Here is a 26,639-nt window from a genome sequence, read left to right on the forward strand (position 1 = left end):
ATGTCTCATGGTTAAGCGTTTCATGTTTAATTGTCTCAACGCTACATTTTTGGGCTAAATGTTTTATGGGCAAATATGTTAAGGTTTAATGTCATGGTTAAATGTATTATTGTTGAATGTCTAATGGTTAAAAGTCATGGTAAAATAATATCACAATGTTATTCTAATAGTCGAAAGTCTCATGGCTAAACGTCTTATTATTACCATCTCATGGTTTCATGTTCATTGTTAAAAGCTCATGGTTTCATGTTCATTGTTACAAGCTCATGGTTTCATGTTCATTGTTACAAGCTCATGGTTTCATGTTCATTGTTACAAGTCTTTTAGCTACAGGTTTGAATGTTTCCATAACCTATCTGTATACAATTATTTGAAGCGGATCCATAAGCACCAGAAAAGTGAGCTTAGCATTAGCTTTCATTAAAACGTACTTAACAAGATTACAAAGATAGTTTTTATAGAAACACAGACAACAATCAGGCCCCAAAGCGCTCCACCCAGCCAGGTAAAAAGGCAGCTTTCAATATTGTCAGCAAGAAAGTTGGAACCTATGAAGTAACCACAACTCTGTCTTCAACATTACAAGCAGAAAACACGTGTACTTATCGAGAGTTTTCGCTATTGACGATGATACCACATACCAGATACGAGCGTATATTGATATTATTATTATAACATTGTTGATGTTCAAATGTGTTCGATGAATTGATGATTGAGAAGATAGGGTTCATCGTGATCCTGGTTTATCTTATGTTATTGAATTATTATCTAAATAATCGTTTTCTAAAGGGCCAATCTCCCATTGAAGGCCTCAAGGAACAAAAAAAATGTCCTTTTCTATCTCTAATCTAGGCATACTGTGGAAATGTTATACTGTAAGTGCGTAATACGAAGCACTGCTTTTCAAATGTTTTCAATTATATTCGACTTTTATACATACTAATTACTTTTTTTTTTTTCAATTTTAAAACAAAAGTAAACATTGTATTTCAAATGTAAGTAATTTAAAAAGCAGAAAACACTTAATTTAACAATAAAGATTTTTTTTTCTTTTTCTTAAACAATAACAGAAACATTTGTAAAAACATTTTTAAAGTATACACGACGACGACCTCCCGTAGTAATATAGTCTCCCATATTTTATACTATTGAATAAATGTACAAATGGTGTATTTTTATGCAAAATTTGCTGGTATATTTACTTTAAAAAATTACATCCTTTGCTTTGAGAAAAGAAAACAAGGTTACAAAGACAGTTTGTGTGGAAACACAAACTCAAAATCGGCCCCCGAAGTGGTCCATCCAGGCAAGCTTCAATATTTTCAGAAAAAAACCTCCGATTGAAATTATATCAAAGACAAAGGAGAGATAAAAATGGAGAAAGAAGGTTGATAGATCTTGTGTAGTGCCCCAACGGTCCAGCAGATCAAATGATATGTGCAAGTGAATGCAAGGTTAGATGTGAACCTGGCCTAATTAGTCCCCCTTTCAAACCTTGTGGTCTATAGGGCAGATGATGTAAAGTTCATCTGTTTTTGTGGACTACGGTTAACGAGGGTGTCATGTAGCCAGCACAACGACCAACCGCCTTTGCTTTTCCCCAACTAATGTCAGGTACCCATTAGAGCTGGGTGCACTCAGAGGCGCCCAAGGATTCCGAAGTTGAAAATCCCAGTCTTTACCAGGATTCGAACCCGGGACCCCCGGTTTGGAAGCCAAGCGCTTTACCGCTCAGCTACCGCTCCTCTCCTGGCCTAACTGAAGTCTTATAATTGATGTATATGTTTTGAAAAGGCTCAATGTCTTATTCGAATCCTTTATTTTTGTAATGTTTACTAAGATTTTATTTGCACAACAATTTCAATGTCTCATTACAATAAGAAGTTTGTTTGAAGGTTTATTTCAACACTGAACTTGTCTTATTCGAATTCTTTGTGATCGTGTCATTCGAATTATATTGTTCAAGAAAGTGCTGTTTACAAGATTACTATTTGTTTTAAATTAGGTCTAACTTATAATGCATACTAATTAGCTTTTTCTTTAAAAAAAAAAACTGCTTGCATAAGTGATTTAAAAAAATAGGTTTTTACGCTTTCAGAAAAAAAAAAGTAGCCTTTGCATTAGAACTTTGAATGGTGTAAAATATTGTGATGTCGGATTTTCACTATCTTTTCTAGTTTACGAGATCTAAACGGGGCGGACTGACAGTCGGACAGACATTTCACACAAAACTAATAGCGTATTTTCCCCTTTCGGGGGCCGCTAAAAATAGTAGCATTTGCATCAGAACTTTGAAAGGTCTAAAATATTATGATCTAGGATTTTCATTTTTTTTTCTCTAGTTTTTGTGATCTAAATGAGACAGACGGACGGTCGGTCGGAGAGACCACACAAAACTAATAGCGGCTATTCCCCTTTTGGGGGCCGCTAAAAATGTGTATGTTGGCTTATATAATTATAGTATTCAAATAGAATTAGTGAAATAAAAGTTACTTTGAGTTCTTAATATAGACTCCTTTAGTTTTGTAGTTTCTTTATTGGTTCTAAAAATAGAAACAGAAGTCTGGCTTATCGATTCGGTAGAAAAATAAAATCAAGTTGACCAGAAAAATCCATTATTATGAGTGCTCAAGGGTCAAGTGACAGACAACATAATCATCAAGACGTCACATCCGCAAGCGAAAGGATTCTAGCCTTTGAGACACGGAGTTTAAGCTCAGCTCTCTATGGGGTCTTTTTTGTTTCCTGTGAGCAGTACCACTTCAGGGTAAACATTCGTGAACTTTAACCTCTTTTTACATTTCCCCCCCCCCCCCCCAAACCTTAAGAAAATTATTTCAAACTCAGACATGTTATTGAAGCTCGAGTTCTTACATAACCCTGTTTGTCTGGGGGGAAAAATAAACATAGCATTACAGTTATTTAAAACTAAGTATTTTAGTCTCGTTTTTCCTGTGTTTATTTTTCTTAATCAATATATTAACTGGGATAAAATCTAAGTCGGGGAACAACTGATAGAGAAATGGCGTGTTATTGTCTGTCATTAACAATGGATTGTGTTATTGTCCATAATTTAGTCGACCTATATATTTACTATTTGTCTGATGAGGCAACGTGAGTAAATATTACTTCAAATATAAGATATCTTAACGGGGCATATCTCTACTAGTATAAATATATATGTCAGACGTAAAATTGTGCCTTAAATTTCTAAAATGAAAGTCACCAAAGAAGTTTTTGCACACTTACCTTTATGCCTGTATTTTTATGCATGATATTATTAATAGTCACGAAAAAAGGCTCAAACAGGACACAAATCTAAAACATCTAATTCGATCATATGGTCTAAATAAAATGTCTTATTATATTTGAAGCCAATACATGTTATTTCATTATGTTAAATATGTTGTATTCATTAAAGAACTCTGTGAAAAGACCTTTTCAAGATTTAAACTCTTCTAGTCTAGATCGAGAATAACCTAGGTCATGATCATGTTTTAGCATTTATATAATTTTTATAGGTCTGTGATCTAGTCTAAACTAGAACCGTAGTGAATCGCTTAAAGCTGAGAAATGATGTATCTTATTCACAAAACGAGTGGTCACTTGATAACCATTGATTAAAAAAAAATGGAAAACAAAATGCCACATGATAGCCATTGTTGATTCGAATTTATTGTACGTTATATGGGAGAGAAGCACGTGGCGCCATGTTGTTTGTATACAGTTGGTGAATGAGGTTCATTGAAAACGAATGGTTTTTTTTAATCTAAAATAAAATTATTCTTATCTTGAAGTGTCTCCAATTCAGCTAGAAGGATTCACCCAGCGTGCGCGGATTCTTTAAATATAGATGAAGTTGTAGACCTACACAATGTCAATATCGTTTTTAATTTTAAATGCTATATTGTAGCAGTCAATGTTCATACAACGATTTAATATTTTTAATGTTTTCACCGGCACTACTACTGACACTACTACTGACACCACTACTGACACTACAACTGACACAACTACTGACACTATTACTGACACTACTACTGACATCACTACTGACACTAAAACTGACACTACTGCTGACATTACTACTGACACCACTACTGAAACTACTACTGACACTACAACTGACACTATTACTGACACTACAACTGACACTACTGCTGACACTACTACTGACACCACTACTGACACCACTACTGACACTACTACTGACACTACAACTGACACTATTACTGACACTACAACTGACACTACTGCTGACACTACTTTCTCTAACGGAACATAAACGGGAACTACCTTAACGTCTTTCACCTAATATATCCATGGCCAATATGATGCTAACCTTTACCTACCAAATCTCTTCTCTCCGGATGTTTCCCAAGCTCCCTGTTAACTTCTATTGTCAACGCGTCCTTCATCCTCAGTTCATTAGACAGGCCAGTTCATAATTATCTTCCAGCACTTCTCTTATTTCAACTCGTCTTTTTGGTATGGTGAAATGCGTAGCTACACTAATAGTTGAAACATTACTAACAGCTAGCAATTATACTTACAGACTGGTGGTGTTGATTTTAAAGAAAATATGGCGGAACAGCCCAGATAATAAAACATCCTCGCAGACTAAACATTGTAACAATAAAAATACATTATGACAAAGATACAATAGACATTGCTGACTCATATATTGACGTCAAATCCTAATTATCCACTGGTCATCGACAGAAGAGAATCTACTTTACTAGTTTTATAGTCTTTTATTTGATTTAAGATACCAGACAAGATAACACAAGGTCACACAAAAAAATAAGCTGAGAATCAAAGCGTGTCAATCAGCTCAAGACCAAATCTTACTATTCCAACTGTGAGGTCGGCTTTTCAAATGTTTGTTTGTTTGTAAAATGTTTTACATGTTTTGGATGTTCCTTCAGAGTTGAAGATAGTTTACTTCCTAGTCCAAACCTCCCGCAGGACGACGGGGGATGGGAGCGGGCAGGATTTGAACCCTCGACCATCGATAAATCCGAACGACAGTCCAGCGCGCAAACCTCACGACCAGGCAGCCATCGATGACAGGACTCCATAGTCATCTTCGAGTTAATAGTAAATCAGATAACGAAGGAGAAGCTATTATTAAATTAAATTAAAATAACATTTTGATTCAAATAAACAAATTTATGAGAAAGTGGTTGTATTGCTTTTCAGCAAAGTTTTTTGTCTAACTCTTGTCATTCCAGTGATTTTCGTTTACCATCTAATGTATATCTTTTGACCGAAACAATTTTGGGAGGACAGTCTCCTTAAGGTTAAGAACCGCGGGAAGGCGAATAGCGGGACTACACAAAGGTCCTCAAGAATGTATATAATGAGACTCCGAGAGAACAAGAGAATAGAGATAGTCAAGTCCAGATCAGCGAAATAGGTCAACGTCAGCGGCGTTACGACTGAAATGGAAAGAGTCTCAAGGTTATGTTTGGAAGAAATTAGAACAAAGTCTACAAGATCAGTGTCAGAGGACATTGTATCTACATGGAATAAACACGTCTTTATGTTATTTTAATGTAAGTGTTTCTCGTACGGAATTTAGATGGTATGATTGTGTAAATGTAATAAATTCTTCATTTGTTATCATCTTATTCAAAGTGCTAATGAATCTTGTCTACCGAATGCTAAGATTTAAAAAATGAACATGGCTGCGCTACGAAGACTTGGCTGGGACATTTAAGTTTCTTACAACTTAGAATCAAAGCAAATAAAGTTTAGTTATCAATAAACTACTTTTTCTTTACATTTAAAATTTCATTCATATTACTTACCTGAGGTAAGCAGTACATTTACTTTGTTTCTTATAATATGAGGTAAGCTGCACAAATACTTTCCATCACATTACTTAATTAAGGTAAGCTAAACAAATACTTTACTTACTTGAGGTAAGCTGTAGACTAAACTGACCACATAGGCTATCACTAGCATTATCTTACAGCGTCTAATAGAGCCGCTCAGCATCATGGGATGGACGATGGACATGTAGCGGTCAATGGCAATGACCATTATGATGTTGGACGACAGGTAGAAGCCGAACGCCCTGAGAGCCATACAAATTCTGGGGAGCAGAAAAGTCGTTATTAGGAATAATATTTTAATTGTATTTCGTTCAAAGTTTCAATTTATATGTTTCACTTCGCTGTTACAACATCATGTTGGGTACTGGGCACAAAAACAAAAAAAATCAAGCAACATTATTCCTTGTGGAGTGTCACCAGAGAATGCCGACCATGTCCTTTAAAACTAAATTGTTCATTAAATGGCCCGAGCAAGACACTGGACCCAAAACACTCGTATAGAGAAATAACCATTTGTAGAGCTGACTGCTCTGGATATTTTTTTTTTTACCTTGACCTATCCCATAGTCTGTTGGAACGTCGGGGCACCAGGCAAGACTCGTCGACCGTCTTTCTCCATTCCTCCCTGTCTTTTGCCTTAATTAGAACCTCTTTCAATGACATGCCCGTCCATCCTTTAATGTTGTCCTCCCATCGCTTTCTCTGTCTGCCTCTTCTTCGTTTTCCTGGTACTGTTCCCTGAAGGATGCCACTGCTTAGTTCAATCAAGACATTTGCATGGTCTTCTTCACCCTCCAACATAATAATTCGATCGAAGAAAAAAAAAACAAATGTTTCACTATGCAATCTTGCATTATTTTAGCTTGCACCTTTCCATTTGCACTGTGAAGAGTGTCAGTGTGAGTGAAGAGTAATATTGCCATTAAAAAAAAATGAAGCAGGACATTTAAGCGCAGCCGTTTTGACGCGATGGTCGTTTTGGTGCAGCCCTTTTAGCGCGGGAAATAATTAAGTCATATTATATATGTTCATTTTATTATTTCCTTAACAAAAATGAGACACCTCAATGTTTTCTATATGTCTTTGTGTTTAAACGGTTCTTTAATGTAAAGAATAATAGTTATTAGAATTCCTAATTTTTATTTGAAAATCCCACATAGTAGATAACAAAAGAAAGGAAGCTAAAAAAAAAACTGGATAGACACGTTAATGTAAAGAACAATAGTTATTAGAATTTCCCATCTTCAATTTAAAAATCTCATATTGTAGATAACAAAAGATAGGAAGCTAAAAACAATTACCTGGGTAGACACGTTTCTCGAAATCGGCTTTAACGATTTTCGTAGAAATTTTGACAGTTTATGTATATCTTTGAGAAAACAAAATAGCTGATTGGCCACACAGGGAAAATCATGGTTTGGCCGTTAAAGAAGTATAATAATCAAATTATTATTTCTTTTAAAATCTTTATCTCGAACACACATACTTCAGCGGTTATTTCCCCATGTCTTCATTAGAGACGTTCAGAGACATTTTGCAATCCGTCTTTTAAGTCTGGACCTATAGACCTATCACCAAACTTAAATTGATCTTTTAATAATTCTAAACCTATAGACCTATCAACACACAATAGACTCCAATAACCTAATGTAGCCATATTATGAGCAAAACAATTACTATAACAGTAACATAAAAAAGGCCTTGTCTTTTAAAAAAATAAACTTAACTTTTTTATATTTACTTGTTTTTATTCTATTTGGAGTTTAAGTTTGTTGTGTAATTATTATTGTTATATCACTAATATTATCAAGTGTAAGTGGCGTGGAGTTTAGACCCGCAGTTTCCGAGCCCGGTAGCCTGGAGATGGCTCGAGCTCATAGCTACGACCAGGTAACCATACAACGTTCGCGTTAACGAAAAACTCAAAATTCTTTTTAAACAATTTTCGGGAGAGTGAGGAAAATGCTTGTGACATTTTACGTCTCGAGAGACTTCTTGTGTGACTTAAGAGGTCAATCCTTGATACACAGCTGCGGTCACAGGTTGGGCATATGTAATTGCTAGGCGCCGTTGCATTTTCACCCTTCTTTCTGATGCTGTTGGGTATGGCATATGCAATCCGAGACCCTTCCTTTATGCTCTCTCTCTCCATGTGGATCTATCTAGTACCATTTTTTCCAAGCTGCTAGTGTCAATTTTGAAGAGCTTCATGTCATGTTTGCATACATCCGTATACCGTAAAAGTGGGCGACTAGCGGCTCTCCTGCCTTCTATTAGATCGCCATACAGAATGTCTTGTGGAAGTCGACCTACTGGCATTCTACAAACGTGGCCAAGCCAGGCGAGGCGTCTGCTGCTGATAACAGAGCGGATGTCCTGGCACCCTTCCTTTCGTAGCACTTCCTCATTGGTAAGGAAAATGTATACTATATATATTATAGAAAATTACAGTGAAAATAAAATTATTAAGAAGAAGATAAGTGTTTTATAAATTCTAAACAAACCCTTTCGCGCCAAACGGAGTGTCAAAATGTCATAAGTTCATTTCAAATATCGTATTTCAAGTAACAGAGGTGCCCCTTTGAAACGCTTTAAAGGCCAGCTTAGGCGCCAACTTGCCTTAACTGACATGGAGTAGAGATTACCTGGTTGCATGTGGCTTCAGAAAAAGATAGCTGGAGGTCACTCACAAAGACCGCGGGATACACATTTGAGACCAAAAGGACAGACGCAGACGTCGGAAAGAAAATCTTAATTGACCACCGGTGAACAATGGTTATGCTAGCACTGATGTGGCAAAATATGTAGGTCACAGATGGGGCTGCACGCCTCATTAATCTTCGGACTCGAAGACAAACCTTATTATTTACCAAATAAATAATAGTTAAAACCACAATTGTTTATGAATATGTTTCTTAGTCAGTGTTATTATCTATTTCTATAGATACTTGGTATCTGTGAAGTAGACAATAGCCCATTCACCAAAAACAATTTTTAAAGAATTAATCATGGCGCTTTTTTGTCGTTTTGATACGCAGAAGTGATAATTGAAAATCCGCAATGTTAATGTCTTACATTTTAAAACAAGCAAAATATTTTTTTTTAATGTAAAAAATAGGTTGTAAAAGGGGAAGACCTCCACATTTACAGCAATTTCTTTCAATACTATAATATTTATTTTCCTTTTCGATATCGAAATAAATAAATTACCACTATTTAATTAACTAATTTGTTAATTTGTTTTGATTGATTCATGCTTAGTTAAGAACAATTAATAATTCTGCAAAGTTTCAGCTTGATCCGAGAATGGGAAGTGCGAGAAATAACTGACAGACAGACAGACAGAGTAAAAATGATATAAGCTTTATAAAAATACAGACTTTAGGATCTATAAAGTTCCCTTTCAGACCTTTTTATCTATAGAGCAGTTGATGTTAGGGTCATCTGTTTCTTAGTCCAAAGGTTAACGAGCAGGGTGTCATGTGGCCAGCACGACAAATGGTCTTTACATTCCTCAACTTAAGTCATGTACCCTTTGTTAGAGTTTGGTAAACTCATGGGCGCCCAAAAATCCCGAAATTAAGTCTTCACCGAGATTCTTGGATTCCAGTTTCGGAAGCCAATCGCTTAACCACTAAGTGGATAACTTTTTTTTGGTTATATTGTTCTCATTTGTAATGTTGACATTTGAAAGAGGACACGCCAATTTAAAAAAAAAAGAGAGCTCTAGAAACTTGCTGACAGAAAACTTTTGCCGTTGAAACATGGAGCCAGTAAAATAGAGATTTGAAAATGTTGATGCCACTCCCTTGGGCCAGAGGCAATGTTTTCCAATCATGATTACATAGCAGAGCTCTAGTTTCTTTTCAATTTTCTTTTTCAAACGAGCACACATAAAAAATCTGGCCAGTTGGTTGAGATCTTTAATCAACTTTTTCATGCCGGCTAGTTTCTGGATTCGATATCGCTACAGCTTTTAAATGTATAAACACATTTTGGCCAGAAACTCCGTAAGTGGTACAGGAAGGGGGCTATTCCTAATATATTCATGACCCTTAAAAACAGTTTTTCTCTTGGTCGAGGACATTATTTCCAACTAATCTTGATTTCGGTATTTGACTTATAATAATGTTTTCCTAAAATGAATATACTACCTGACTACATCAATAACAAACGGGCTAAAAAAATACAAAATTACTTCAGTCACTATACAAACTTGCTAACAAAGTGGCTACAGACACACTACAAAGTGGATACAGACACACTACAAAGTGACTACAGACACACTACAAAGTGGCTACAGACACACTACAAAGTGCCTTCAGACACACTACAAAGTGGATACAGACACACTACAAAGTGGATACAGACAAACTACAAAGTGGATACAGACACACTACAAAGTGGATACAGACACACTACAAAGTGCCTACAGACACACTACAAAGTGGATACAGACACACTACAAAGTGACTACAGACACACTACAAAGTGGCTACAGACACACTACAAAGTGGATACAGACACACTACAAAGTGGATACAGACACACTACAAAGTGCTACAGACACACTACAAAATGGATACAGACACACTACAAAGTGGATACAGACACACTACAAAGTGCTACAGACACACTACAAAGTGGATACAGACACACTACAAAGTGGATACAGACACACTACAAAGTGGATACAGACACACTACAAAGTGGATACAGACAAACTACAAAGTGGCTACAGACACACTACAAAGTGGCTACAGACACACTACAAAGTGGCTACAGACACACTACAAAGTGGATACAGACAAACTACAAAGTGGATACAGACACACTACAAAGTGGATACAGACACACTACAAAGTGCCTACAGACACACTACAAAGTGGATACAGACACACTACAAAGTGACTACAGACACACTACAAAGTGGCTACAGAACACTACAAAGTGCCTACAGACACACTACAAAGTGGATACAGACACACTACAAAGTGGATACTGACACACTACAAAGTGCTACAGACACACTACAAAATGGATACAGACACACTACAAAGTGGATACAGACACACTACAAAGTGCTACAGACACACTACAAAGTGGATACAGACACACTACAAAGTGGATACAGACACACTACAAAGTGGATACAGACACACTACAAAGTGCTACAGACACACTACAAAGTGCTACAGACACACTACAAAGTGGATACAGACACACTACAAAGTGGATACAGACACACTACAAAGTGCTACAGACACACTACAAAGTGGATACAGACACACTACAAAGTGGATACAGACACACTACAAAGTGGATACAGACACACTACAAAGTGCTACAGACACACTACAAAGTGGCTACAGACACACTACAAAGTGGATACAGACACACTACAATGTGGATACAGACACACTACAAAGTGCTACAGACACACTACAAAGTGGATACAGACACACTACAATGTGGATACAGACACACTACAAAGTGGATACAGACACACTACAAAGTGCTACAGACACACTACAAAGTGGATACAGACACACTACAATGTGGATACAGACACACTACAATGTGGATACAGACACACTACAAAGTGGATACAGACACACTACAAAGTGGCTACAGACACACTACAAAGTGGCTACAGACACACTACAAAGTGGATACAGACACACTACAATGTGGATACAGACACACTACAAAGTGGACCTTTTTGGCTAGGGTTCAGTCTCTAAATGGTGTGCATAAGAAGGCAATGAAGAGCTTCTGAACATGTTCGACTCAAACCTTGTCTACAGCATTGAAGATAAGGGATGTGTTTAAACTGATTCACTACTTATAGATGGGGTCTGAGTTTGAATAAGGACCCGCACTGATATGTTTGCTGAGCACTTAAACCTTCTCCCTGATTACCCCAACACACACACACTCACACACTCCTCCTGTTTCCCGAAATTTCCGAAAAAAAAGTTTGACCTAAGCGCACTAAGCATGAAAAAAGAGCTATAAAACCGCTATTTAAAAAAGGGGGGGGGGCAAAGAAGCTCGGGATCTCCAAATGGATGTCATTTGATAATCCTGGAGTTAACTCAGCCCTTAGGACAGACGACACGGAACAAGAGTCTTTATTCTCTAGTCAAGCGTTCTGAAGTGTCTTTGCTTTGACTCTTCACTGTCCCTTTGACTGGTGTGAACACTAGTGTAGGAATGTTAGATCTGTCTTAGACTTGCTTGAATGACTTAGCTCTTAAATATTAGCCCAGACTTTCGTCTAATGAATTCATTAATTTTGGCAACTTTGCATTCTCTTGTAAAACTAAATTTTGCACATAAACTAGTGCTGCGTAATAACAATATTTTGTTTCAATTTACTGAAAGATTACTTCCACAGACCTATACATTTCATACCTTGTCTAGACACGATCTCTTTACACTACACATTTATGAGATATGTAGCCTCAAAAGCACTGAAACAAGGGGTTGTTTTGTAAATCTTTTATACAGAGTAAAGTTGTTTTTCAACTCTAACATATGTAACAAATAATTTAATGTTTAGATCTAGTTCTAGTAGTCCGACGAATTGGACAATCGTCTCATAATTATTATGTTACAATTTTCAGATATCTAATCTAGATCTAGAAAAATCTATTTATATGTAAAATCTAAAATAATGTCAGTCTTTTGCACTGGTATTAATATTTTTTCAATGGAAACTAAAAGGAATTAATTTTTATCATAGGTTTGTATGTAGATATAGTCATGTGATTAGTAGCCCCTTCTATTGTAAGTCCACAAGATAAAGAACAGAAGAGGTGTTACACTAACCAGGGACTCATTGAGTTACGAATAACATTATTTGACTTATATCATACTTTTAGAATGTAGGGGAGAGCACTATTAATGTCTAATTCTTTTAATATAGTTACATAATAGTTACCTCCCTTTGTTTTGTCACCTAGTAGTGCTTTTGTATAGTAATATTTTTATTAGGCTGAATTTTGTGAAATGAAGTGATTACATAACTATATACATATTATACCTAGATTGGTTAACGCATTGTGAAAGATCTTGAAAGTAAGGAAAAGATTCGCTATGTACTAAGCCCTATGTTATTTATCACATAGGCGTAACTAGGATTTTTTTCCGGTGAAGGGTATCTGATGATGGGGTTAGTCGTTTTATCTTGGCACACAAAATACACAGACACACAGACACACAGACTCACAAACACACACCTATATCTCTATCTATGGCCTCCGTCAGTCGCGAAGCGACTATGAATCATCTCATGGAAATGCCTGGGCATTAGCTGTGGTCAGAACAATGTCGCCCACACATCTGTTTCCCCTCTCCATACAGCTGGTATATCCAAAAGGAACGCAATGCCGATACAGTTTGGGGTCAGCGGCGTCGCAGGTTCTGCCAGGGTGTAGCACTGGATGCTGCAAACTACGTTAGGGTCGCCAGCTCCTGATTTCTTCTTAGGGTTGACTCCCGAAGTCTTTCTCATGATTGGGTATAGCTGCAAGGCAGCAGAGGTTTGAATTCAGAGTATTCCTTCTCCTAGGTGGGTAGCCAGCCATGGCTTAAGAGCCCCTCCTGCCCGAAGCATACTGGTTAAGCCGCCAGTTACTCGCCCTTTCCTGCTAGTGAGAACAGTTCCGCCCGACTCAATATCTGAGCCACACGTGAAGGCTATGAGTTGGACTGGTTGTCAGAGGCTATTTGAGACGCACGCCATTAAGTAGCATTTTATAGGTAGTGGAGTGCTTACATCCATTACCACTTCCGGCAATGACAACCTTGCGGGACCACACACAGATACATTGTCACAATATTATGATATACTCTAAATTAGGGTGATGAAGTTTCTTTTCCAGAGCCCATTTGTATCCAAGACTAGATTGTCTGGAGCTAGTTCCACGACATCACTTACCCCTCCAATCCAAGGGGCCTGGGGTAGCGCTGTTAGCTTTATAAATGTAGCCTGGCGACTGGTAGAGAGAGAGATAAATGTGTGAAATATATATTTTTTTTTGCGAGGCTGCTTGTTGATCCCCAAACCCTTAAAGGATACGCTCATCGAATTAGGAAACTCTAGTATTGCTTTCATTTTTATAGGGTGGGATTGTGTGTGTGTGTGTGTGTGGAGGAATTTTTTTTTATTTCAAAGAATAGGCTCGGAACAACGCTAGGACAAAGCGGCTATCGAAGCTCTAAGCCAACTTTAAAATTGATTTACTCCAAGAGCTATATTGCAACGAAGTCATTAATGAATTTTCGTCGAAAAAATTCTCGTAAAATTCCAATCGTTAACACGGTAACTAAGTTTTTAATAAATGCTATTTGACCATATGCTGGCTCTACATTTTAAAAAGATTTGACTGATAAAATCATATAAAATGGAAATAATTAAAGGACTCTGCTCATTCGTTGCCCCAGGGCGTTTAGACCTCCAAATCCGGCCATGTCCCATATTATCAATTAAGTTTTAATATTTGATTCGGTTTATGGGAAATGGTAAGTTTTGAAACTAACATTCGCTTTTAATCTTTGGATTTCAACATTTTCTCAGAAATATCATCTGTCACAATTTAAACAGTAGGATAAAACAATGAATTGTTCCCTTTCAAAGAAAAGAGTAACATGCCAAAGAAAACATTATGTGATGTTGTGGAGCTGTCAATAGCATTGGGAAGAACAAACTTCAATGAATTTGTTGTAACTGAACCTATCAATAGAGGACTCTAAATGGAAAAAGAGATGTAAGAACCGTTCATCGGTTTACCTAGATCTCAATTTCAAAACTTTGATTAGGAAAAGCCTTTGAAGATTATCTCCCGTGAAATAGGCTGGCGGAAACTGAGCACAGTCAACGATACAGCTAGATATAGAATAATGAGGGGAAAATCGGTCATGGGAAAAAAAAAATTCTCGAATAAATGCGCAATTCTTTCATCTCTAGTTATGTCCCTTGTTTATTCGCGGCTAGCTTCTAGTTCAGTGATTCCCAAAGTGGTCTATATAGACCCTCAGGGCTCTACGAAGACTTCCAAGGGGTCTACGAAAGTGAAAAAATAAATTGGGGGTCTATGAGGTGTCCACAGGGGTCTACGATCATGGAAAGTAATGTTTAACAAACAGAAATGTAGATTGTACAACCTTGATTTTTTTTAATTGGGATTCTTGCCTTCCTTGTCAAGCAAGCGGTGGCCTAAGTGACTTCTCATGTCGATATGAACTAATTACACTGGAGGATCATTTGAGACGATGCCACCCTGATAAAAAGATAAAGCTTTGAACAACTTTCGAACTCTCAAAGGTAAAATTCTGAATAGACCCACAAAATCTGTCTTCAACATCATATAGAGAAGATGGTGGTTTGTGAGCGTCTTACAAGATCTCTTTACTTATAGCCAAACATGGAAAACATTATAGATAAAACACTGATTTTACCAGCCCTTGAAGTAGTTCTGATATTATTAAACGAACCTTTTAAAACAACAATACCGTTCAAGGGCACATTATGTAATTCTTTGTAAATGGCTTATACATTTTGGGATCAGCGGCGTCGCAAGCTATGACAGGTTGTAGCACTATGTTTTCTTTCTGCTAGGTGGGTTGCTAGCCAAGGCTAATGAGTCGTTCCTGCCTAAAGCTAATTGATTTAGACGCCAGTTATTCGCCCTCTCCCCATCTCATGTTAATGAAAACAGTTCTACGGGCCTAATATTTGAGCCAGAAGTGAAAGATCAAGAAATACACGAGAAACTGCTTCTTGCGAAGATTTTTACAATGATACTTAAGGCAAATAAATAAATAAATATTTAATGTTTGAAGGACTATTTTTTAGAACAACAAATTCCTAAATGAAACATAATAACCGTAGAAACGGATAAAAAAAAAGAAACAACAACACATTTCCAGTGTGTTTTTTTTTATTCCAGTAATATATATATATAAATAACTTTAATTGGTTTAAATTTGGATTTTATCAATAAAAAGATATCTATAGCTTAAAATGAAGCTTTAAATATCTTTTTCATTCTTCGACTCACTACAGCTAGATAGAGATACGAGTTTTAAAAAATGGATTTGGTGATTTATCTAAAATGCAATACAAGGCAGGGGGTCTACCGTAAACCGGAAAACATGACAAGGGGTCTATGAGACCCAAAAAATTGGGGACCACTGTTCTAGTTAAAACACAAAAGCAAGCTAAATAAAAAAAAAATACTTCTTTTTTTCTTAAAACAAGGCTACTATAAGGAACAAAATGCACATTTACAGTCATACGCTTAATACCTCTCAATATTGTATTATTTAATTCACTTTTCATATCGAACAAAGTTAATTTATTTCCCCCACGGTTAGCTTGGTATAACAAAGGAAAATGGCGGAGGCTCCCGGTGTCCTCGGCCTTCGGCCATGTACAGCCAAGCATGCGTCGGGGGCCAAAGGCATTGGAAACAGCAATGCTTTACATAGGCATTGACCCGGGTCTCTCTCAAACAGAACTGTGTTTCCACAGGTTTTGTTTTTTACTGTTTGGCGTCCAAACAGGTTTTTTTATCAAACTTAGAGCTCGAAGAGCCTTCGGCTCAGCTCTTAAGACGATCAAACGGAACCCTATATAAGAGCGAGTGTGTCAGAGTCAAGTCTTCACGTTACCTCGCAACTTCACAAGTACGAGTAGGAGTCAAGAACCAGCCAAGTGTGAGGTCGGTCCGGAACAGAGAATCGAATGCAAGTCTAGTAGGAAGAGTCTGAGAGTTGATACAGCGTTACAGAGTTGATACGTCGGAGTGTGAAGCTTTTGTACAGTCGGTGTATCTTTGTTGCCAATTGCACAGTATTGACTACGATTTTTTGAACATTAGTGTTAGGTTATTTTGGAGCCCTCAGTGTTGTCAAGTTCTTTAAGTTGGTGGTATCGTGTGGTACAGTTTGCAGAGAGCCTGGATAGGGAGATTCGTTACAATATATATCCACGAGTCCGAGAATTAATGAGGAATGCAAAATTTCTCAAGGCGCTGCGATCTGCAAATTTTGCCACATGCAGCACAAACATAACCATTGTCCGACAGGGGTAGATTTAGAGTTTCTGTTATGCCGTCTACCTTTGTCCTCGGCAGCTCAGATTCATATAGAAGGCTTGAGAGAACCATTTTATGGTAGACACTGAATTTTGTAGACAATATATAGACAATATACTCTTCATAGTACTGGGGGTGACCGAGTGGTACAGTCAATGGCCCACGAACTTAGCTGACTTGAGTTTAAATCCAGATGAAAAGAAAGGTATTTTGAACTTCGGGACTTTTAGAACATTCCTTGGTCCAGCCAATTCTTAGAGTAAAGTAGATCTCCTTTCAGACCTTGTGATCTATATGGGAGATCATGCAAAAGTCATCTGTTTCTATGACCCACTGTTATCAAGCAAGTATGTCATATGACCAGTTGAACATGACAGCAGCCTTAAGCTCTTCCCCAACTAATATTGGGTACCCCTTAGAGTTGCTGGACTCAGGGGCGCCTGAAAAATTATGAGAATCTAATTCCCAGTCTTCATCAGGATTCGAACCCTATATCTCTCGGTTCGGAAACCAAGTGCTGTTATCAGCCTCTACGCCACAAATTCTTATACATGACAGATATATGTAAGGGAAGCTAAGGTGGTTTGTACTTGTGATGGCCCCATGACACCCTCGTTAAATGTCGGGCATAGAAACAGCTGAACTTTACATCATCTACATCCCCTCCCCCACTAGACCCTTTTAGTGCTTCAATTATTATGGGTCGTAACATTCGTAACCCTGACAGCTTGAGTTAGACGTATGTACTTAATGAACTATACATTACATTACCCACACCCCCGAGTCTTCATTCCGGTGTTGCAGCAGTTGACAACTTCTATGCGAGGTAAGAACTCAATCAGCCTTACTTCGGAGTGAATGACCCAAGAGAGCTTAAATGCAACTATTTGCTTAGGTCATTATTATATAAAAGTAATTCTCCATCTTTGTTCAGTCTTCTGTAAACTGTACAAAGGCTTCCAATAAATGTCTATTTGATCACTGATTACCTAGTTCACCGCAATTTTAGCCTTTTCATGTCGGTGAGTGAACATTTTTTTGACTTTTTTTTTCATTTATTTTTAATTTCCCCCCGCAGGGAAAATCCAAATATTGTTTTTGTGTTGTCTGTCGGTTCATCACACGTCCATTTCTCAATACATGTATTAACAAAAATATTTTAAAATAGTTCTTTTAAAAAAAAACAAAGCTTATATTAAGCGTACTTGTATCAATTAGTTTGGATCAGTCATGTAATTAAATTTGTAATAGATTTAGACTAACAATAAAAAAGCATTTATAAAAATAAAAGAAGGGAACGACATGAATTCTCAGGCTTCTCAAGCCAACACGGTAACCACTCTTCTAGTCTCGACTTTTTTTGGGGGGTTTGTGTTCACTAAGACTGAGAAGACGACTTATTAAGGGGACTAATTCAGCTTATACCACCACTTCAGTCAATTACACTTTCTTTCCCTTGTCTGATAAATCAAACAAAATAATTTATTACCAATAGTTAATTAACTAATTACTGATTTTTTTTTATTGATTCTTGTGTTGTCAGGTAAAAGAAATAATTGTGCGAATTTCAGCTGGATACGAGATTGTGTGTGGAAGAAATGGTGTTTACAAATTATACAGGTAGACGGAAGGATAGACGGAAGGACAGACAGACAGACGGATGGACGGACAGACGGACTCACGGACAGACGGACGGACAGATAGACAGACAGACAGAGTGAGTTGATATAAGCTTTGTAAAAAGGTGTTGTCCTTTTCATCAATTCAACGTTTATCAGATATGATTGAGATGGATTATATTTCATTCTATGCCATTCTTAGAACGCCTCATTACCTCAAGGAATCTACAAAAGCTTTACATAATCAAGTTCTTCTATTTACAGACCAGCTCATGTCTACATAAGACGCTGCACAAACTGTTCATGCACGTCTATTTCTTTATTCAACTCTTTACTGAACACAAAGAAACATTGGAGTCGAGTACGGGAATTCCCGCTATGTTCAAGACGTTAGTTAGATTTAATGGTAAGATGATTATATTTTGAAACAAAATTATTACGGTCAAAACAATTTGTCACTGGGTGTCCAATTAGGTAGTTAATTTTTTTTTTCCAAAAGATAGATCTATGTTCACATTTCTATGAAATTTGTTAGAGACATTTTTTTAAATAGCCATCCCATGTCTTTGTTTCATCCAGTTTTCATTTTACATGAAAGTTTATAGTCTAATCGGGGGATTGGGGAAGGATAGTAAAAACAATTAGTAATATATTTAGAAAAGGTTTAGATTACCGTGATTCCCAAATTGTTCTCATAGATCCCCATGGGTCAATGACGACTTCCAAGGGGTCTACGAGAGTGGAAAAAAATGAATGGGGGGGGGGCTATGAGATGAAAATGGAGGTCTACGACAGTGGATCCCATCTAAGCATGTCGAGTCTTTAAATGTTATTTCCTATTAGTGGAATTAACTCATACACACATGATTTATTTATTTAATTCTTTTAATTTTAACCTCGATATTCGAATGAATCTTTAAAATGTGTATATGTTAACATCGTATTTCAATATCTCGATTGTGTCTTTGTGAAATATCGTCGAATCTAACAAGAAATGTAAATAGCACAGTGTTTATTATTTGAAATTCGGATTCATTCCTTCATTACCTAAGTGTCATTCATGCAACAAAGTAATGACGCTATGTAACCATCTCAGCTGGAGGATTATTTGAGATGATAATAATGATGGCAATGTCTTCAATTCCGAAGATAAATGATTTGTCACATGACTTCGTAAACCCAGTTGCGACCTAAATACTTTTCCGATCTCGAGTCGTTGTCGGTCTGTTTAAGTTTTCTTTTTGTCTTTTATTCTAATTTTCAGCTAAGGTTTTAGGATATTCTGAATACAGTAATACTTATGATAAAATATGTAGGTCGCAAATTAAAATGATATTCCATCTTCATATAAAGTGCAAAAAAAAAAAAAAAGGTTTCCACGAGGTAGCCAGTCTTGTAATGGTAATAAAAAAAATGGACATCACTAACTGAGAAATTGTAATATTAAACCTAATTAGATTGAAGCCCAGTTTTGAAATTTCATTACCGAAACAATAGTTGTGGGCGTATATAATTTTTTGGTTTGTTAAATTCATGTAATAAATGTTAAAATTGTGGTTTACTTCAGTTTAAATGTAATTATTCCTTAATAACTAAACACGACTTAGAAATATTCGAGAAAAAAACAATACATTTGAAGTTGATGAATTTTTCAACATGCATAATAAGCGAAGCAGGGAGGGGGGGGGGGTCTACTGAAAATTGGAAAACATGGAAAGGGGTTCATGAGTTAAAAAAAACTTTGGGAACCACTGGTTTAGAATATAGAGAATCTTACGTTACTCTGAGGATTGACAATAACCATAGCAGGCATGTTATCAAGGGCAGGTAATAGTTTCGTCTTTAAACGCTCAGCACTTTGACTGCTAATGGAACTCTACAACCTAAGTGAACTCGTTCTACACGAACAGGTGAACATTAGACCCGAGTGCAGCTTTTAACACATCGGTACTTGGACGTTTTAACTTAATATTTTTACATTTATAGAATGCAAGTCTCTAGGGAAGGTTCTGTAAGCAAAGTTCATAGCTAGTTTAAGCAATAAACTACTCGTCTGCTGATGGCGTGTCACGACTGTATACATAAAGTAGACAAAAGAACTCTTATTTCTCTTTTCCAATAGCCTAATTCTCTTCACAAGGCTTCACTTGATCTAGTTTAATTTATTTTCTTTTTTTTTTAAATAATAAATTACTACTATATTGTTACAAACTCGGTGGTGACACAGATGGTCGTAGTCCAGCGTAGGACGAGCGGTCAAATGTGACCAGTGACAGTACACGCCAGTTCGGCAACGACCTGTGTGTAAATATTACCGCACGCAAGTCACGGCGAAAGTGATCAACTGGAATGGTCAAGAAGGTTCGAGGCCAGTAGAGATACTATATAAGAGCGAGTGTGTCAGAATCACTGACTTAACGTTACCTCGCAATGTGACCAGACGAGGTGAAGTTAGAGACAGACAGTGTGTGAAGTCAGGCGGAGCAAGGCTAGGTTTTGGACAGTTAGTGTGATGTCGTTGCCAACTGTACAGTATTTGTAATGTACTGTTACTGTTACTTTGGAGCCCTGATGAGTTGTGAGGTTCTTTAAGTTCGTTGTGTCGTGTGGTGCAGTGAGAAGAGAGCCTGGATAGTAGGAGAGATCGTAACAATATCATAACTAACAGTTTAATTTTTTATTGAATCTTGTGTTGCCATCTAGCATGAATCAGAAACCCCATTAGTAACGAACCATGCTAAGAATTACTCCCTTAGAGCACGTGAGAGGAAGCAGGCAGTGAGTTTAAAGGTCGCCTTGTCCCCGTACAAGGACAGCCCTAATACCGCACATGGACCAGAACTCTCTATCTCATTTCCTTGTCCCAAACGTCCCTAATGCAAAACTCGACACTCATAAAGAAAGTCAATTACTGTTTCATCGTCCTCGACGCAATGGCGGCACCGTGTGTCGTAGTTCTCCTTCCTCCGTCCAAAGTACGCACCTATTGGACAGTGTCTGACTCGGAACTGGGCTAGAACTGGCTGCTTCGCACGGCAGAGCTCCCACCACGTGTCCTTTCGGTCTTGTCTACTCAACTGCCTGTGTAGCTCTCGGCCCTTATCGGAACCGTCCCAACTGTCGTACCAATGTGCCAACAAACGGATGTCGGCTAGGGCTCGTACACTCGCGAGAGTGCACGGTTCATCATCTATGGTGGTCGCGGCCGCCGCGGACTTCGCTAAAAAGTCAGCCCTCTGATGACTGATCAGACTACAATGGGATGGAACCCACTGAATAAAACTATTTACATTGAGCTGCAGAAGGCGCTCCACCACCCGCGAGGAATGCTTCTATCTTCCCGACGCCTGCATGCTGCACTTTATGGGCATCGAGGGCAGAGATTGAGTCGGTGAAAATGACCACGTCCGCTGGAGCCGTTGATCCATTTCAGACTCTTTTCGCTACCCACTCCAATGCTACGAGCATTGCCTCCAGTTCAGCTTCCGTGCTGCTTTTCCCATGGCAGGGTCCACTCAGCTCCAAACTTTCGGGATTGCCAGAGAGTCGAACCACCGCCCCATACTCAGCCCTCACAGTCCCCTCGAGCGTCTGCACAGATCCGTCTGTGTAGATGGTGGACACTCCTGCCGGATACGAAGCGATAGTTTCTCTGGCTGCAAGTAGTAGCCATGTAGGATCGCACAGCTTTGTCACCACCGCGTCAACAAGGCACTTACGTACCGTCGGCATGCCGAAAGCCTTATCTGCTGGGAAGGAATGGGGGGTGGGAGAGCAGACCGCTTCACCGACAGATTCATCTCTCTGACCAGCCCACGCGCCACATGCATGAAGCAGGGTCGGTTTTTGAAACGTCTCTTGCCCTCCCATTTGTCGACCAGACCCCTGAGTGGGCATCCCTCCTCCAGCCGCCTGTATCTCTCGTAAGCTAGCAGGATGGCTTGCTCTCTGCGCCATTAGCCATCCAGCATGAGCTTGTATGCAAATTTTGATGAGTAGAAGGGGTAAAAAATCGATCGCAAAATTCTAACATACAAAAATACAAAGAATGGGGAAAAGCTTTGTAAAAAGTATGTTACGAGCATTAGTTTTGTGGCTGGGTTGCCAAAGCCGCTTGGTTATTTGTGATTGGCTCGATTTCAAATCTCAATGAAGACTAGAGATTTTAATTCGAGATAGTGTCACGCTTTTGTCACAGAAACGCTCTTCAGACACCTCCAAGTCTCTGATTGGACCAGACCGCACTGTGCCTGCTAAAGTTGCACGGGAAACTTGATATACTAAAGCAATAAGATTAGAATGTATTCTATTTCTCTTACTTCCTGCATGGTCCTAGTAAAAGAAAGTCTACAAATGTAATTCCTTTTCCTGATTCAATAAAAGACGAAGAATGTGATCACTTGATAATTGTGTACTTCTTTTGGTCACTTGATAATTGTGTACTTCTTTTGGTCACTTGATAATTGTGTACTTCTTTTGGTCACTTGATAATTGTGTACTTCTTTTGGTCACTTGATAATTGTGTACTTCTTTTGGTCACTTGATAATTGTGTACTTCTTTTGGTCACTTGATAATTGTGTACTTCTTTTGATAACTTGATAATTGTGTACTTCTTTTGGTCACTTGATAATTGTGTACTTCTTTTGGTCACTTGATAATTGTGTACTTCTTTTGATAACTTGATAATTGGAATGCGATATCGACATTCACAGCTGGGAAGCACTGGCTCTCGATTGCTCCTCATGGCGTGAAGCTGTGAGTCTCGGTGTCTCAAGATATGAAGCAAGAAATGTGGCCAGGGCAAAAGAGCGCCGAACCAACAAAAAGCTGAGAGAAGAAGCAAGCCTATCTGCAACTGACCTAACCCACCCATGCCACGTATGTGGCCAGCTTTTTATAGCGAGGATTGGACTTTACAGTCATTTTCGAGTCCATAGGAAATAAGAAATGTGCTCATCTTCGACTACGAAGGAGGAGCTATATATATATATAGTTGTGTACTTTTTTTGATCACTTGATAAGTGTTTACTTCGTTTGGTCACTTGATAATTGTGTACTTCGTTTAGTCACTTGATAATTGTGAACTTCTTTTGGTCACTTGATAATTGTGTACTTCGTTTGGTCACTTGATAATTGTGTACTTCTTTTGGTCACTTGATAATTGTGTACTTCGTTTGGTCACTTCATAATTGTGTACTTCTTTTGGTCACTTGATAATTGTGTACTTCGTTTAGTAACTTGATAATTGTGTACTTCTTTTGGTCACTTGATAATTGTGTACTTCTTTTGGTCACTTGATAATTGTGTACTTCTTTTGGTCACTTGATAATTGTGTACTTCTTTTGGTCACTTGATAATTGTGTACTTCTTTTGGTCACTTGATAATTGTGTACTTCTTTTGGTCACTTGATAATTGTGTACTTCGTTTGGTCACTTGATAATTGTGTACTTCGTTTGGTCACTTGATAATTCTGTACTTCGTTTGGTCACTTAATAATTGTGTACTTCGTTTGGTCACTTGATAATTGTGTACTTCGTTTGGTCACTTGATAATATTGTACTTCGTTTGGTCACTTAATAATTGTGTACTTCGTTTGGTCACTTGATAATTGTGTACTTCTTCTGATCACTTGATAATTGTGTACTTCTTTTGGTCACCTGATAATTGTGTACTTCGTTTAGTAACTTGATAATTGTGTACTTCTTTAATGCTCTTATATTACAAATACATTTATTTCTGTCTGTTATAGAAAAGAAAACACAAACTAGGCGACGCTACAAAATGAATAAAACTTTCTTCGTGTATATTTAGAACATTCAAAAGAAAACAGAACTCTCGTGGGTACAGTGCCGGTCGTTTGATTGACATTTTGGTTCACTTTCTTGTTTTATAATGTTTTTCACTTCCGGCAATAAATTTGTTGTTTTTTATTTCTGCATTTTAGTCTATGTGGCTTTTAAAATTTTAGCCACTCTTTAAGGATTTTGTTAAATTGTCATTTTTTTAAATAAAAAGCAAAGATTTGACATAATTGTATAAAGCTTATAGTCCTAGCATTCTAGTCTGGGCACAAACATATAGGCGAACATTAGGAAGGAAACAAAATTGAATACGTGACTCTAGAACATCATTCGCAAAATAAAAAGAAAATTCACCCTTCTATTTAAAAAAATACATTCTGCATAAAGTTGAATACATTTTAAACATGAAACAAACACTATATAAACATCAATTGTTTTTCATTAGAAACACAACATCTCTACAAGACAGAAATGTAGTGATATAACAGACAAACGCGTTATATGTTCCCTTGACAATTTCATTCTTGAAGTAAAGAAAGTCATTCCTATTTTGAACATGTTTGAATGTCGATGTTTAATGAACGGATAGTTTGTTGTTTTTTTTAAATGTAAATGTCATTTTATTTATTGAATAATTTTGAAATGGTAAATATAATTTCCATGGAAAAATGGAACTTAAGAGGATTTTTTTTTTACTATTAACATATACTGATAGTCACTCCCTGGCAGTGACTTGGCGTTCTAAACTTAATCTTTTAATTCCCAGTGGAGCATATGTCCGCAAAAGTACTTAGCCATTTGGATTTCCCTATTTTGGGTCCATGTCAATCTCGCCATCTTCACTTCTTGTTCTAGCGATCTAAATGTTTGGTTTGGTTTCCCAGTCTTTCTAATCCCCTTTGAGTTCTAGTCTAGAGCTTTTTTACAAAGCTTATATTAACTCACTCTGTCTGTATGTCTGTCTGTCTGGTAAAAAGGTTTGTACACGGTGTCTCTCCCACACCCAATCTCAGATCTAGCACAATTATTTCTTTTACATGATAGCACAAGAAACATTTTTTAAAAAGCTACTAGTCAATTAATTACTGGTAATTAAATATTTATTAGGTATCTTGAACAAGGGAAAGAAATATTACTTGACAGATGTTGCGGTATGAGCTGAATTAGTCCCCTTGAGGAATCTTGAGTCTTAAAAAAACGATCATGTTAACATTGGCCAAGGTACCCCCTTCTCCCCTCCCCCTTCCCAACTGGTCCAGACAAAGTGATAGGATCATTGCGGATTGAGAAAGCTAAATGCTAAACAAAAATAATTGGTAAAATATTTCTATCGCACAGATTTATAAGTCTAGGTCAATCATACACATAAATACATGATTGATCCAGACTAATTGATACAATTACTCTTAAGAAAAACTTTTTTTACAGTAATTTTTTTTTTGTTTTTCTATTTAGCTTCCGGAACATGTGTTGTCTCATCCTGTTGTTCCGGTTCTGAGACGAAATATTATGAGTTGGTCATGTCGGGACAGCTTGTAAAAGGCTTTTTTTTTCCTTGAACTTTGGGTGAGAACTGGTCCAATTCTCGTTTATCTATTTGTTCATTTCTTCATGTCCAATCCATTTGGATTTTTAATTTGTAGTACAATAGATGTTTGCTGTTTTTCCCCACCAACTCTACTAGGTCAGTGCCAGCATTTGGCAAACTAGGTTAGCGGCCTAGTTCCTCCAATTGGTGCAGACATCGCACAGGGCTCTTAAAACAATTTTTAGAGAAGAAATAGCTAAACTAGTGCCCAATGTTATTGTTGGAGTCACAAGGTTTAAAAAAAATTGTTATTTTATTTCTTTGCTTTTTTTTCTATTTCAATTGGGGCCATAAAATACGCTTCGCCCAGGGCCACCAATTATCTAAGGCCGGCCATGATTTCGTTTTCTCCTTTGAGCTGTTGTGATGTTTCTTAAGTGTTAATTCTATTGAAGTTTTACGGCTCATGCCGGTAGGCATATATAGCATTTAACAGCTCAATAATAAATCAATAGGCAAGTGCACAATACGTTAAGTCTTAACGGCTAAAAAGAATCTTAGAAAAACGTATCACTATTTTTTTACAATACCTCTATTCAACTCGTAGCTTCGTGGAAACTAAAAGCCTAGGACCTTCTTGTCTCAAAATTCTAAAACCTTGGTGGACACGGTTCTCGAAAGCGGTTGTAACTATTTTCCTCTAAATGTTTCAAAATCTAAAAGAAATAAAAAAAATCTGGATAG

The 26,639-nt window shown here is 37.4% G+C and overlaps 1 protein-coding gene across 1 annotated transcript in view; it reads right to left on the bottom strand.

The window, feature by feature from the left end:
• LOC106061358 (adipokinetic hormone/corazonin-related peptide receptor variant I-like) overlaps window positions 1–26,639 on the bottom strand; it is a 96,912-nt gene that overhangs the window by 49,355 nt on the left and 20,918 nt on the right. Inside the window, exon 3 of the mRNA XM_056042618.1 lies at window positions 5,923–6,100. Coding sequence (XP_055898593.1) covers window positions 5,923–6,100 — 178 coding nt within the window. The remainder of the gene's footprint in view (window positions 1–5,922; window positions 6,101–26,639) is intronic.

This window comes from Biomphalaria glabrata, chromosome 9, assembly GCF_947242115.1.
Source record: "Biomphalaria glabrata chromosome 9, xgBioGlab47.1, whole genome shotgun sequence".
Taxonomy (NCBI): Eukaryota; Metazoa; Mollusca; class Gastropoda; family Planorbidae; genus Biomphalaria; species Biomphalaria glabrata.